This window comes from Suricata suricatta, chromosome 3 (genome assembly GCF_006229205.1).
Source record: "Suricata suricatta isolate VVHF042 chromosome 3, meerkat_22Aug2017_6uvM2_HiC, whole genome shotgun sequence".
Lineage (NCBI taxonomy): Eukaryota > Metazoa > Chordata > Mammalia > Carnivora > Herpestidae > Suricata > Suricata suricatta.
In genome coordinates this window covers 85,985,605-86,002,068 of record NC_043702.1, presented here as the reverse complement: position 1 = coordinate 86,002,068, position 16,464 = coordinate 85,985,605, and the positions used below count along the sequence as shown (strand labels likewise).

The window sequence follows — 16,464 nt, the reverse complement described above, 5'->3', positions numbered from 1 at the left end:
AAACTGAGACTCAGCCAAGTTTAAAATGTCCTATGAGACATTTACAAAGGTAAAAACGTATTTACAATTATGTGAATCTAGACTTTATTTTACATATATACAAAAGTATTTTTTACAGAGCCTTTTACACTTATTATTTTTCAAGGAATGCAACTTCTACACAAATTGATGGATGACTTCACCATGTTTAGATAATTATCAAGAACTTATTACCATTGTAAAAGAATATCTGATCACTTCTTTCCATTTCTTCCCTTAGTTTGTACATTGACATATTGAATTATGTCCTATTTTATTATAAATTATGTCACATATATCCTTTATATTATAATTCAGGTATTAAAGTAAGTTTAGAAAAGTTATCTATAAATATAGGTATAATGTGGGGTGCCTGGGTGGCTCAGTATGTTAAACATCCACGTTTGGCTCAGGTCATGATCTCATGGTTCATGAGTTTGAGCCCCGCTGTAGGGCTCCTGTGCTGACAACTCAGAACTAGAAACCTGCTTTAGATTCTCTCTCTCTCTCTCTCTCTCTCTCTCTCTCTCTGCTCCTCCCCTTGTGATTTTTCTCTCTAAAATGAACATTAAAAATTTAATTAAAAAATAGGTATAGTGCAAAATTTCATATTAGAATAGGGATGGGAATGTTACAGAGTCCAGACCTCTGTAGATTTTGTAGCTACATTAAGATGATATTATAAAAAAATGGATATCTTAAACATAAATACAGACTTGATAGAATATATAGGAAGGAAGGAGAAAGGATGATAGATGTCTTTATTCATTTATGGAATGAAGTAACTGATTTAATAAGTGGAAAAATATTAAGTGCTATAAAAAAGTAAAATATCTAATATCCTTGTGATTGATCTTACTTGTAATTGACTAGTGTTTTTTTAAACTTGTTTTCCTACATTAGTCAAAAGAATTGATATCATCAGAATGTGTTTGTTTAATAGGAAGATTATCCAAATCCTTCTCATTCTAAAGATATATCTTAAGACTTAGTATTTTTGACTTGGAATATACTCTGAAAAAAACCCACTTTGGACAAAGTTTCTTAAAAGAATGTCAAAAATAAGAAATATCAGCAATTGCAATTTCTAGGAACATGAACAACATTTCTTTTGGAAAGGTTTGTGCCACTCAGGTAGCTGATGCCTTCCAAGAAATGATTAACACTTACAGGGTAACTGCAGGGAGAAAGGCTATAATCACCTTGTCTTAGCCCCTGTCAATATTAGTTATTGTTTCAGCTGCTGGAACAACAAAAATGACAGATACAGAACAGAAATAAAAATGAAACAGACTGAAATTATTGCCCATTTCTTTTCTTTTTTTTTGTCCTAATAACTGAATCAGCCAGGAATATTAAATTGTATACTTTTAATCAGAGAATGCTTTACTCAATAAATATGTAGGTAGAACCACCATGTAAGTTAATGTGGTATTTAAAGTTAGAAAAACCCAGGGCACCTGGGTGGCTCAGTCATTTGAATATTTGACTTGGGCTCATGTCATGATCTTGCAGTTAATGAATTAGAGCCCCACAATGGGCTCTGTGCTGACAGCTCAGAGCCTGGAGCCTGCTTCAGATTCTGTGTCTCCCTCTCTCTCTGCTCCTCCCCTGCTCGCTCTCTCTCTCTCTCTCTCTCTCTCTCTCTCTCTCCCTCTCTCTCAAAAATAAATAAGATTAAAACAATTTAAATTAGAAAAAAACAACAAATTATTATATTTTATCAATACAAGCAGACTTAAATCATGAATCCTTCCATTTTATTATGACCTCACTCTAAGATAAAAGAGAATATTAAAACCTAACTCAGAGTTGATAGAGAAATTAAACATATGGATGAATTTGTTAAGTTAAATTTAGTAGATAATTAAATTCAAAAAGATAAAATGTATTTTTAAAAACATATCTTCTTTTACCGACTTTTTCTAAAATTTGAAATGATTTTTTCTCTGATCTACTGATTACTTATGGATTACATAATTTTTTCTTGATGAACTAAATCATTTATAAGCCATACATTAGTATTTTTCAAATTTCTACAAATGCTTAAGCCCATGGTACACCATCTTTAAAAAATTATTTTCTTGGGTGCTTGGGTGGCTTAGTTGGTTAAGTCTGATTCTTGATCTCAGCTCAGGTCTTGATATTGGGGTTGTGAGATCAAGCCCCATGCTAGGCTCCATACTAGGCAATGCAACTTACTTTAAAAGCATCAAAACACAACAAAACACTATGCTATTTTCCTCACTGAAGAATTATAATGTGCTTGAGTGTATTTAAAGATTTAAGATATAAAGACTGTCAGACTTTGTTTAAATCATAGTTTCAAAAATGTATTGGAGTATAGTTTAATTTCTGTGGATATTCAAGAGAAGACTAATTCCTCAAACACATTTTGGGAGAACCATGGCATTGTACTTAATTTGTGGGCTCACAATGTCCAGATTTATAAGAATCTCTCCAAACTTTATCAATTAACTAGTATAAGTAGCTTCCTTCTCATTAAAGAAGAAATACTCTCAAATATTTCAAACTATTACATCAAGCTTCTTTCCAATCTCTCAGTTTCACTGGGGATATTTGATCTCTGTCTCTCACTCTCACTCTCACTCTCTCTCTCTTCTCTCCCATTCTTCCTGCATTTCTTCTCTACTGTCATCTGTTTCACCCAAAATTAAACAAACAAACCCACACTAATATGCAAAGGAAATGTTCTTTTCTGAAAAATTATGATTTCTCTGTCCAGTCCTTAATTTTGCTTTGTCTCAGCCCTTTTTTACTTTATAAGTTGAAATGTTTCATGTCTCTACTTTATTTCATTGTAAGCATCTTAGATCTTTCATAGAATCTTTAAACCATCATAACTTTACTTTCTATTTCCTAAATATCATTCCTTTTAACCATGGTTTTTGCCATCATACATTTCTGCAGTACCTTTGACAATGCCTGCCAAAATATAAAAAATAAAATTCATTACGTTGGTTTGCAGACCTGTTTCAAAAAACTACATACAAATTCAAAAGATATCTATCAATTACATTCGTATGGTTGCCTAAGGGTAGCAAAATAGGATTGAGCACTAAAGATAACAGGAAGCACACACACACAGAAGGACCTAGCACAGATGGTCAATTGAAGTCTAATGAATGCTCTCAACTGGCTACACAGGAATTTTTCAGACATAGAGCATTTAGCTTCTATGCAAACCTAAGAAGAAATCTGCTCTAAAATACATCCTTTGATTTCTCAAGTTTCAACTCAAAGGCACAGGCACAATTCTAATTAAGAACTGATACTGGTCACACTTCTCTATATATAAGTTTGTTAAAAAGATATAACTGAGAAAAACCAAAAGTCCTAAGTAGATAGGATGTCAGAAAAACTGTTCTGTTTATTCAACAGTCATCATATAACTGGATAGCTTTTAATTTTGTCAGACTTCTATAGTTATGCTATATACTCCTAGAATATTTTTTTAAGAATATTTATGCTTTCTTTTTTTCAAGGGAAAGATCTTATAACTAAGTTTTTAAACTTAAGCCAGATTGCATCTTTGACTTTTTCTGAAAACAGTAGGAAACACTTATACTGTCAGTCTTATAGTTCTATGGCTGTATTAGCAATAAGATTATAAAAAAGCTGATTAATCACTAAAATAGGCAATTAAAAGAATAATAGGTATCCAGAAGTTTAAGTCAATTTAGAAAATGACACTCAGGAATAAATAGTTCATATTCTGGTTATAAGTAATGATTAAGACATAAGATAGGGTGGATAATGTAGAGTGTACAGTTTAATGGTAATCTGTGTCACTGACCATGAACACTACGGCATAGCAACCACAGAATCCTGGCAACTGGCAAAACAGTGAGGTAACTTTGGGCCCATACATATACCTTTAGCCAATGAATATGATAAAGTAATAGAACATAAGGAGTGAAAGTAATGAAAATTGAGTTTTATGTATTATTTATTGGAGGATGGGTTACATACACCCAGGAAAACATAAATTTTTCAGTGTTTTCTTTGCATTTCAAATTATAATGGTCAGGTCACCACAGAGGGCCATTTAGCCAAGCAATTTTCTTAGACACAACCATCATTAAAATAAATAAAGCTATAGAGAACTCTCCCTTTTTTGGTAAAGACACATCTAGCCTAAATCCATGTGACAGCCATAGAAAGGTCAGATCCTAATTGTTTCCTTAACTGCATGGAGACTTACATCATGTCTTTTCTAGGCAAAAGTACTGTACAAAGTAAATTAACTTAACCAAAGGGGTAATGTCTAGCTTGAAAATGACAATTTTCACTAAGTATTTGAAACCCTGTCCGTGAAAGAAACAAAACAAAAAGAAAAGTCTGGTTTGTTCAAGTTTATTTCACAACCCTAACTTGAGACCTAAAAACAGAATTCATGAATAACTTTTACCTTAAAAAAGGGAAAAAAAACCCTTAAAACTAAAATAAGTTGTCTCATCGAGTACTTCCAATGAAATCTAAAATGAAAATGTTCTAAGGTGTGCATAGAGAATCATCTGGCAAAGACGGTGAGATGGGCACTGTTCATCGTAGGTATAAAAACAAGTAACAGTTAAAATCAACACAAATAATAGTTTCTAATTTTGTGAAAATAAGAACTCACTATGAATCTAAAGATGTACAAAAGATGACCGCTGTCCTTAAATCTGGTAAAGTGGATAAAATATACATTCATTCTAAGATGGCTAACAATACCAAAATAAATATTTGACAGTTCAATTATAATTCTTAATATTGAAGTCAAATCTTACATTCAAAACAGAATTACAATTATTAATTTTATCTTCAACCTTTTCTTATTCTGAAGATCTTAAATTCATACATGGAGAATTCTTAAAAAAACCAAAACAAAACTATTTTTCTTTTTCTATAAAAGAGGCCTTTAGGAACAGTGTCAGGAATTAGGTGGTAGTATCTATATTTGCTTTGGAACAGCCTCGAAAACTTACAAGTAAAAAATCAGGGGTGCCTGCGTGGCTTAGTTGGTCGAGCATCCAACTTTGGCTCAGGTCATGATCATTCAGTTTGGGTTGGAGCCCCACGTCTGGCTTCTGGCTGACAGCTCAGAGCCTGGAGCCTGCTTCAGATTCTGTCTCCCCCTCTCTCTGCCCCTACCATGAAAATGCTCTGTCTCTTTGTCTCTCAATAATAAATAAATGTTAAAAAAATTAAAAAGAAAACATACAAATTAAAAAATCAAACCAACAACAATCCACCCACAAGCCAGTATACACAGAGATCAGTCTTCTTCCACTTACTACATTAAAAGAAAACATTTTTCACCTTATCTTCAAGTATGGAATATGTGATACAGCCTTAAAAAATCATTATCTTGAAAAACAATCGTTCTGTCTTTAAGGAGGGATTATGGGGGAGAAATATTAGTTGGGACTTCTATAGCTTTGGGAAGGAAGTAGAGGAAGGGATAATTTTGTAAATGGCTATTAAGTATTTTTCATTGGCCTGAAATCTTGAAGTTCCTTATTATAATAATTTTAATGAAACTAAGATAAATGTAATAATGGAAATTTTTGAATCATCTAAATCCTGGTTCCACCTCATTTGCATTGAAACAGAAAGAGAGATGGCCAAGACAGCACACCAACTCCTTCCAAAGTGGCTCCTACTCCATTGCATTTCGTGAGCAGCCTCCGCTGAATGATCACACCCCAGTACAACTCCCTACTGCTGCACCCAGCAGGCAGCATTGACTAGGAGCAGCACCTCCTCAAGGCAGCTCCCCTCATGGCATCCTACAGGTGGCCTTAGCCAGGACTGGCGCTATCTCCCAACTGTCACACACTCCAGGGTGTAGGAGACAACCCTACTCACAAGTGTGCCCATAACAATCTCAACTCAGACACAAGAGAATGGCACACAGGGGTCACCTGAGCCCAGTGACCAGAGGGGGATGTTCTTCTGGGTCCCACAGGATACCTTGCACATAAATCTACTACCTTCAAGACTAGGGGACTTACTTGATCTACCCAATATACAGAAATAAACACAGAGAGTCAGGGAAAATGAGGACACAGAGGAATATATTCCAATTAAAGAAAAAGAAGAAACCTCAGAGGATAAAAACAAAACAAACCAAAACAGAAACTAAACCAAGTTAAGAAAACAACCTATCTAATAAAGAGTTCAAAGTAATGGTCATAAAGACACTCACAGGACTCAGAAGAAAAATGGATGAAAATGATGAGAATTTTAAGAAAGAGACACAGAGAGTATACTTTTAGAAATCAGAATTGAAGAATCTATTTTAAAAAATGAAGAAATAATACCTAAAACTTCCCTAATCTGGGGAAGGAAACAGATTTGTAAGTTCAGGAATCAGAGAGCTCCAAACCAAATGAACCCAAAAAGGTCTACACCAAGATATATTACAATTAAAATGTCAAAATTAAAAAATGCAAATCTTAAAAGGAGTGTGACAAAAGTACCTAGTTACATACAAGGCAATCCTCATAAGATTATCAGCTAATTTTTCAGCAAAATATGTGCAGGCCAGAAAGGAGTGGCCCAATATATTCAAAGTGCTGAAAGAAAAAAGAAAAAAATTTACAACCAAAAATATTCTACCTGGCAAGATTTTAATTCAGAATTAAAGGAGAGAAAAAGAGTTTCTCAAAGTTAAGGTAGTTCATTACAACTAAATTGGCCTTACCAAAAAAAGTCAAAAGGACCTCTTAATTTTATTTAATGTTTATTATTTTGAGAGAGATAGAGAGAGTGCCCCCATTAGAGAGAGTGGGACAGAGAGAGAAGGACAGAGAATCCCAAGCAAGCTCCATGCTGTCAGCACAGAGCTGGACATAAGGCTTGATCTCAAGAACCATGAGATCATGACCTAAACTGAAATCAAGAGTCGGATGCTTAACTGACTGAGCCACTCAGGCAGCCCACAGGGGGACTTTTTTAAACAGAAAAGACCATAATTAGACATAAAATTACAAAAGAAAAAAAAAACCTCTTAGTAAAAGTAAACATATAGTAAAAAGTAGATCAACCACTTATAAATCTAGAATAAAAGATAAATGACAAATGGAATAAAACCAACTATGGCTACAGCAATTAGTTAAGGAATACACAAGGATACCTGGGTGGTTAAGTTGCTTGAGCATCTGACTTTGCTCAGGTCATGATTGCACAGTTCATGAGTTCAAGCTCCACACTGGGCTTGCTGCTGTCAATGCAGAGCCTACTTCATATCCTCTCTTCCCTTCTCTCCCTACACCACCCCCGCTCACAGTCTCCTTCTCAAATCATAAACATTAAAAAAAATACTCAAAATTTAAAGATGTAAAATATGACCTCAAAACTATAAAAATTGGATAGACAGCAAAAACTTAGTATTTTTAGAATGTGTTTTGTATTTTTAAATTTATTTAAAACATTTCTAAAGTTATTTATTTAATTTGATAGAGAGACAGAGAGATCAGGCAAGGGAGGAGCAGAGAGAGAGAATCCCAAGCAAGCTCCATGCTGTCAGTGTGGAGCCTGATGTGGGGTTTGAACCCACAAACCTCAAGATCATGACCCAAGCCAAAACCAAATGTCAAATACAAAAACAAAAGGTGCCCCTTTTTTATTTTAGACAGAGAGAGCATGAGTGAGTTGGGGAGAGGGGCAGAAGGAGAGAGAGAATTGGTTTTTTTTTTTAAGTTTATGTATTTATTTTGAGAGAGAAAAAGAGAGAGAGGGCATGAACATGGGAGAGGCAGACAGAAAGGGAAAGAGAGAATCCCAAGCAGGTTCTGTGCTGTTAGTGCTGAGCTCTACATGGGGCTTGAAGTCATCATGAACCATGAGATTATGACCTAAGCTGAAATCAAGAGTAGTATGTTTAGTCAACTGAGCCACCCAGGCTTAAGAGAATCTTAAGCAGGCTCCACGCCCAGCACAGAGCCCAATGTGGGACTCAATCCCATAACCTTGGGATCTTTACCTCAGCCAAAATCAAAAGTCGGACACCCAAATGAGTGAGCCACCCAGGCACCCATAGAATATGCTTGATCTTAAGGGACCATCAACTTAAAGTACACTTACTATATGTAATATATATTATTTTGTATACTACATATATATTATAGCATAATATATATAAACACCAATGTAATCATAAATGAAAAAACTATATAATTATACAAAATATAATAAGGAAGTAATCTAAACATGACGCTAGAGAACGCCATCAATCACAATGGAAGATGAGAACTACAAAAAACAGAAAACAGTTAACAAAATGGCAATATACATACCTAACAATAATTACTATAATTACTATTAACATAAATGTACTAAACTCTCTAATCCAAAGACATTGCATTTGTGGTATAGTTTTGAGCATATTACCTTCCAAAAGACATAGCTGAATAGATTTAAAAACAAAAATTCCATGTCTATTCTTATCTACAAGACAGTTACTTCAGACCTACAGACATATAGGGTGAAAGTAAAGGGATGGAAAGAGATGTTCCATGCAAATAGAAGCAAAAGGAAATCTGAGTAACAATACTTATAGCAGACAAAAACAGACTTTAAAACAAACTATAGCAAGAGACAAAGAGGGCATGTAATGGTAAAGGGGCCAATCCCACAAGAGAATATACCAATAGTAAATATCTATGCACCTAACGCTGGAGCATCTAAATATTTAAAGTAAATATTAACAGACATAAAGTGAGAAACTGACAGTAATATAATCATAGTAGGAGACTTTATCACCCCAGATACATCAATGAATAGATCATCCAGACAGAAAATCAATAAGTAAACATTGGCCTTAAACTACATTAGACCAGATGTACTTCATAGATATATATAGAACATTCCATTCAAAAACTGCCAAATACATTGTTTTCAAGTACACATGGAACATTGTCCAGGTCACATGTTAGGCTACAAAACAAGTCTCAATAGGTTTAAGAAGTATTTTTCCTTACCACAATTGTATGAAATTAGAATCTGTTACAAGAAAAGTAAAAATTCACAAAAATGTACAGATGAAAAAATGCTACTAAGCAAGTGAGTCAATGAAGAAACTAAGAGAAAATAAAAAAATACATGGGGACAAATGAAAGTGGACACAAAATTTTCTAAAATCTATGGGGATCAGTTAAAAAAGTTCTAAGAAGGAAGTTTATTGTGATGCAGTCCTACCTTGAGAAACAAGAAAACCTTAAATAAACACCTAACCTTATACATATATGAACTAGAAAATAACAAACAAAGCCCAAAATTAGTATAAGGAAGATAATAATAAACATCAAAGCAGAAATAAATGAAATAAAGACAAAAAATAGAAAAGATAAATACAATGAAAATAAAGTTCTTTAAAAGGATAAACAAAATCAATAAACTTTAGCCAGATTCATCAAGAAAAAAAGAGGAATTAAATACATAAAATCAGAAATCAAAGAATACAAGTTACAACTGACAACACAGGAATACAAAAGATTATGAGACTACTAAGAACAATTTTATGCCAACAAATGGGAGAACCTAGAAAAAAGGATAAATTCCTAGAAATGTACAATCTACCAAGACTAAATCAGAAAAAAATAGACAAAATGTGAACAGAATGGTTACTAGCAATGAAATTGAATCAGTAATCAAAAAGCTCCCAGAATTCAATTTTACTAAACATATGAAGAATAGTTAATACCTATTCTTCCCAACTATTCCAAAAAGCCAAAGAGAAAGGGATGCTTCCAAATTTATTCTACAAGGCCAGCATTATCTCGATACAAAAACCAGACATAGGTACTAAAAAAAAAAAAAAAAAGAAGAAGAAGAAGAGAAAATTACAGGCCAATATTCTTCATAAACATATATGCTGAACTTCTCAAGAAAATAGTCAATTCAAATAAAAATGTGCAAGAGGATCTGAATGGACATCTTTCCAAAGAATATACAGATGGCCAACACATATATAAAAAGATGCTCAATGTCACTAATCATCAGGGAAATGCAAAACAATACCAGAATGAAATATTAGTCCATACCTGCCACAATGGCTAGTATCAAAAAAAAAACAAACCAAGAAATATTGTGTTGGCAAGGATGCAGAGAAATGGAAATGGTTATGTGCTGATGGTGAGAATATAAATTGGTGCAGGCACTACGGAAATGAGTCTGGAGGTTCCTCAGAAAATTAAAAATAAAAATTTATATAATTCAGCAATACCACTTCTGGGTATTTATCCAAAGAAAACACAAACACTATTTGAAAAATATACATTCACCCATGTGTTCATTGAAGCATTATTTACAATTGCCAAAATGTGTAAGCAACTAAGTGTCCATTGATAGATCAGTGGATAAAGAACATGTAATATATAACAAACATAAACATAAATATAAATATGTGGTAATGGTGAGAATATTTAAAATCTCTTTCAGGAACTTCATACATACAATACAATATTGGTAATTATAGCCGGCTAGAAAATATCTTGGTTTAGACAGGGATGCAAAATGGAGAGTTGGAATCATAAATAGGCAGATAACTCAACCATAGAAAGAATAATCTTGTGCCTTTTGTGAAAACATAGATGGTCCTATAGGGTATTATGCTAAGTGAAATAAATCAGAGAAAGTCAAATACTCTTACATGTGAAACCTAAAGAAGAAAACAAATCATCAAACAAAACAAAAATAGACTCATAGTTACACAAGCAAACTGATGGTTGCCAGAGGTGAGGGAGTTGGGGAAATGGGCAAAATTGGTGAAGCGAATTAAGAAGTACAAATTTCCAGTTATAAAATAAATAAGTCACAAGGATTAAAAATACAGTATAGGGAATATAGTCAATAATGTTGTAATAATTTTACATAGTGACAGATGTTAACTAGACTAATCATTTTGTAATGTGTATCAATGTTGAATCACTATGTTGTACTCTTGAAACTAATGTAATATTTATGTCAACTATACTTTGATTAAAAGGAAAATAAATACTAGAAAGAGAGAGAAGACACAAATGAAAACAATTTTACGTGAAGATTTGATTGTACTTATAGTCAAAGGCTAACACATGTCCTCTATCCTATGTCTTTCGGTAAGATGGAATTCTATGAAAATAAAATGAAATATAAATAGCTCAGAACAGTATCTAGAGCACTGTTAGCATTCGATGATTGTTAGCTAGTATGGTGATCGGTAAGTTGATATAACTCTCAGAAGTCTTAAAAAATGAAAATGATAGTATACAAAATCTTTAAAAGTCAATAAATAGTCTCTAGATTAAATTTTGAAAACAATATTAGAGGATTTATAAAATCTATTACTCATTTAATTATCAAAACATTACATTTATCTTAAATTAAGTAGAAGTCAGTGAAGATTACGATAGGAAAATTAAGACGGCTATAAGAGTGCAATGAATTTTGAAATATTTCTCCAGTTTTTGGGTCCAATAGAACTTTTTTTTTGTGATGATGATAAAGCTAATTTATGGAAGAAGTAGAGGAAGACTATATGTAATTCTGTTAGAGACAAAATTGGTTGGTTTCCTATGAGGGAATAAAACCATAACACTTAAAGTAATGTTCTCTTTTCAACACTTACATCTCTACAGGGCAGAAATATTTCCCCCAATTTTATTGAAATATAATTAACATATAATATTGTGTAAGTTTAAAGTACAAACTGATGATTTTATATTGTATATATTGCAAAATGATTACCACAATAAGGTTAGTTAATGCATCCATTATCTCACATAGTTAGAATTTGCGTATGTGTGTGATGGTGATGAGAATCTTTAAAATCTCTTTCAGCAACTTCAAATGTACAGTAAAATGTTGCTAACTATAGCCAGCCAGAAAGTATCCTGGTTTAGACAGGGATACAAAATGGAGCTGAAACCTTAACTAGGCATATATATATTTTTAAATGTCAAAGTAAATCCTTTAAGTTATATAAGAGATCTGATGACAGAATCCCTCAAAGTAACTATAATTAGCATGCATAAGAATATACAGTGGGGGTAAAAAGCAAAAAAAAAAAAGTATACAAACAAATAAATTGAAGTGGATAAAGCATTGCTATAAGGCACTATGGAAGCATCTTCCGTATCAGGACAGAGGAGAAAATAGTACCACATCCAGACAATTATTTTCCTGTTTTCCCAGTGTTTTGAAAAGCGTTATCCCATAGGTTCATTTAGAGTTTCTTTGCTCTATTCTGAGGTACTTACTTTTTGTACTGTATCCTCATAATAACCCCGAAAGTTAGGTAGAATTAATTTTGCATATTGGAAACTAAAATTCATGAAGATTAATGATTTGCCTGAGGTCCCATGGCCTTTTTATTTTTTTTACTGATGATGGCAAATTTTCATCTAAGAACTATTATTTTATTTTGTTAAAAATGTATTTAATTTATTTAAGCTAAGAAAAAAAGAAAAACAATTTGCCCATTTCTCGCACCCCCAGGTACCTCTTGTTCTCTATATCTATGAGCATGTTTTTTAAAATACAATTTTTATTCTGGATATTGATTTTATTAATCATTAATATATGTGCACAAGGGAAGAGGGGAGATAGTAGCAGGGGAAATGGGGTAGAAAAACCCAGAGGGTATCTTCCAAACCAAGGGATGAGGCAAAGGCCCTAGGGATAAAAACACTGTCTTGACACAGAGCAGCTGAACATGACGAGCCCCGAGAGAAGTGTGTGGAAGTAAAGAATACTCTAAGGTGAAAAACCTCAGACAGGACGGCAGGCAACACCCTCATAACTACGTCCACTGAAGCTGTGCCCACACAAATAACATACCAAGGTTGTCCCTCTCCACCACTTAACTACCCTCACAAACAAAATATGTAGAATATGTAGGCTGCTTCTTTACATCCCTGAACAATACACAATATCTTCTAGTATGAATCTGTAAAAAGATGACTTCTATGAGCTTGTTTTCTTTGTTTGCTTGTTTGTTTCTTAGGATTTCACATACAGGGAGGTCATAAAGTATTTGTTTTTTCTATCTGACTTATTTCACTTAGGAGAATGCCCTCAAGTTCCATCCACACAAGTGGCAAATATCACTCTTAATGATGGTAGAATAATATTCTGTTGTATAAATATATCATATTTCTTTATTCATTCATCTACTGATGGACACATGGGTTGCTACCACATATTGCCTATTGTAAATAATGCTGCAGTCAACATAGCGGCGTATGTATCTTTTAAAAGTTGTATTTTTGTTTTCTTGGTGTAAATACTCAGAAGTAGAATTGCTGGATTACAGGGTATCTCTATTTTTAATTTTTTGAGGAATCTCCAAACCATTTTCCATAGTGGCTCCAGCAGGTTATATTTTCAACATCAGTGCATAATGTTACCTTTTCTCTACATCCTCTCCAACACTTGTGTCATGTCTTTTTGATATTAGCCATTCTAAAAGATAAGAGGTAATATCTCATTGTGGTTTTGATTTGCATTTCCCTGATGATTAATAATGTTGAGCATCTTTTCATATGTTTGCTGACCATCTGTATATATTTTTGGGAAAAATGTTTATTCTATTCTTCTGCCCATTTCTTAAACAGATTGTTTTTCGTTTTGCTTTTGTTTTTGCTACAGGGTTGAGGGAGTTTCTCATATATTTTGGATATTATACCACATGGCTTTTAATTAAAAATTTTTTATTTAAAAAATAGATCAAGAATTTGATCACAGCTATTGCCTTTACACAAACTGAACTCATCAGGTCTTAGCTCATTATTCTCATGGTCCTTAAGCACTCAACTGTCTTACATCAGTTCTACTCAAAGTGGTCACTCCACACTAAGATGAGATACCTGTAGTAGAATGTAAATAAATATATTCTTTCTTTATTCAAGAAACTCTCTGTCTCTGCCTCTCTCTCTCACACACCCATATATGTATATACAATTAGTTGCCCAGAAATAATTCTCTATATCTGCTATAATATATAAACATATAATGCAGATTTATACTTATATACACATAACATGTAGGCATATGTGTGTGTGCATATATATATGTATATATATGTATATATTTATAGATATACCTTCAATTAAACAGTATGCTTAATGATATATATTAGGCATTAACAAACTATGTCCTGCTAGCTGATTGCTTGTTTGTGTAAGTCAAGTTTTACTGAAATACTGTCATACCCATTCATTTACATATTCCCTATGTCTGCTTTTAGTACTATGAAACATTAGAGTTGTGGTAAAGATAATAAAGCCCATAAAGATTCAAATATTTACTATGTAGCCCTTAGGAAATGCAGTGGAGGAGTAGAGAGCCTCATGATCATTTTGTCCTTTAGGCATGCATTGGCTGGGGCTGAACAGGTAAAGATTTCTACAGATGCATTACCACCAAGATCTTAACCTCCTGAGCCCTGAGCTTTCCCAGTTTCCAAAGACTACTGTCCTTATAGGGTAAGTGGCAACACTAGACTCTGATGATTCTATATGCTCGAAATACATGCTGTAAGGCTCTACAGGGGCAGCATAAAGACTGCTCCATTAGCATTATTTGGAACCCAGAAAAAAGAGAGAATACACGTGATTTTGAAAGGATTCCCATTCTTCTCTCTTCAAAGCTTTCTGCATTGTTTTAAGGACCCAAGCACAGAAAAAGGATTATTTTCTTCTTTTCCAATGTTCTTTTATCCTAGGGCAGCAAAGCAATTTCATTTCACATTTAAAAATAAATAAATAAATAAATAACAATAAAGCGTATGCAAATCACTCTAACAATTCCACTTCAATTAATAATTAGAAAAAACTCAGTTATTGTTTCTCTAGAATAAAGTTTGTAAGAGTTAGACTGTCTCTATGGCAGCAAATGCACTTGAACAAATTTTCCAAAATACTATCCAGTGTTCTTTTTCATTTTATATTCAATTGGATTGGTTCAAACAATTGCATATTTTGAAATCCCTTGATAGGCATATTTCAGGCAAGCATAAAGCGTATTTCTTTCAATTGTATAATTGCTTAAATCTATAATCAAGAAATTCTTAGTTAACTTACATATCTCTGGGATCCATCATATTCACACCTTTCAATTTTTCCTAGGCTGCCATCTGAGAAATACAGCTTCTCGGCACGGTGGTCAATGGTGAGACCATTTGGAGTGAGGATGTCGGTACTGACCACCACTTGTGCATTTCTCCCCGTTAGGGTGGATCTCATGATACTTGGATGCTGTTCATTCCAGTTGGTCCAAAACATTAAACTAATTAAAATAAAAATTGTGATAATATATTAAAACTCTCATTAACATCAGAAACAATAGAAACATGACAATGTCAAGTGATTTAAAAAGAAGCAAAATGATTTGTCTCAATTCTATGACCCTTAAGAAAGTCTAAGAAATAAGTAGAAATATGTATATTATATACGCATATACATTTTTCTCAGTTTCATATATAAAATCTGGAAACTATTTCTGAAAAAAATTATCTTGTATATTCTCTCAAGAAATTTAATTACATTTAGTCAGTTTGATGTGTGGTAAGAATTTATTTAATCACAGACAAAACAGTTATCTTAAATCTTCTATGAATTGCAAATGTATTCTAAATTATTAATATCATGTTTCAGCAAATGGAGTAAATAGTTTTAGACATCCTTCTTAACCCAACTATATTTTTTTCTTTAACTGATAAATATCAAATCTCTTTTTCCTTCCTCATTTGCTTTTTAAATTGACCATTTTTTATATGCTTTAGAGAAATAAAATTAATAAACTCCTATATTTCTTTCACTTTTTTCTCTTATATTTTTGTCAATGTAATTTTTCTATAAATAACAGGGTTGCTTTTGGAATTTCAAAGTTTACCCTCAACTGCTTAAAATATTATCTGTTACTTACAGATTTTATAGAATGCTTTAACTCAGTGTCTGTCGACCTATTCTTTGAGGAAGACTGTACAAGTCACTGTAAGAGTAGAGAGTCTGTAGAGTTCCAGTTTCTAATCCCTATTTTTACCAAAATGTCTTTTCTTTCTCTTCTTTTACCTATAGGAATGTCCATAAGAGTTTATCTGAAGACTGGTTATTGCTGTTTAGAATGATACAAAGGAAGGAAGGAAGGAAGTAAAGAAGGTAGGCAGGAAGGGAAAGAGGAAAGAAAGAACTGAAGACAGGAGAGAGAATTTGACAGTCAGGCTGCTTTAAATATCTGAAGAAATACTTAATATACACTGAAAAACAAAAACTACTTAATATTTACAATAAGATTGTATGTACTATTCCTATGTGTATCAGTTAAAGGTCATGCAGAATTACAGCCAACAAAATTTTCAATAGGTGGTTTTTGAATATTATGCAAATATTTATTACTGAACAATATTCAAATTCACAATGAAGATCTTTCTACTTGCTTTAAAATATAACCCCTACC

At 33.0% G+C, this 16,464-nt stretch overlaps 1 protein-coding gene across 1 annotated transcript in view; it reads right to left on the bottom strand.

Moving 5' to 3' along the window:
- The window catches only part of LRP1B (LDL receptor related protein 1B), a 1,807,041-nt gene that overhangs the window by 325,092 nt on the left and 1,465,485 nt on the right, over window positions 1-16,464 (bottom strand). The window contains exon 43 of the mRNA XM_029933319.1: window positions 15,090-15,294. Within this exon, the coding sequence (XP_029789179.1) occupies window positions 15,090-15,294 (205 nt within the window). The remainder of the gene's footprint in view (window positions 1-15,089; window positions 15,295-16,464) is intronic.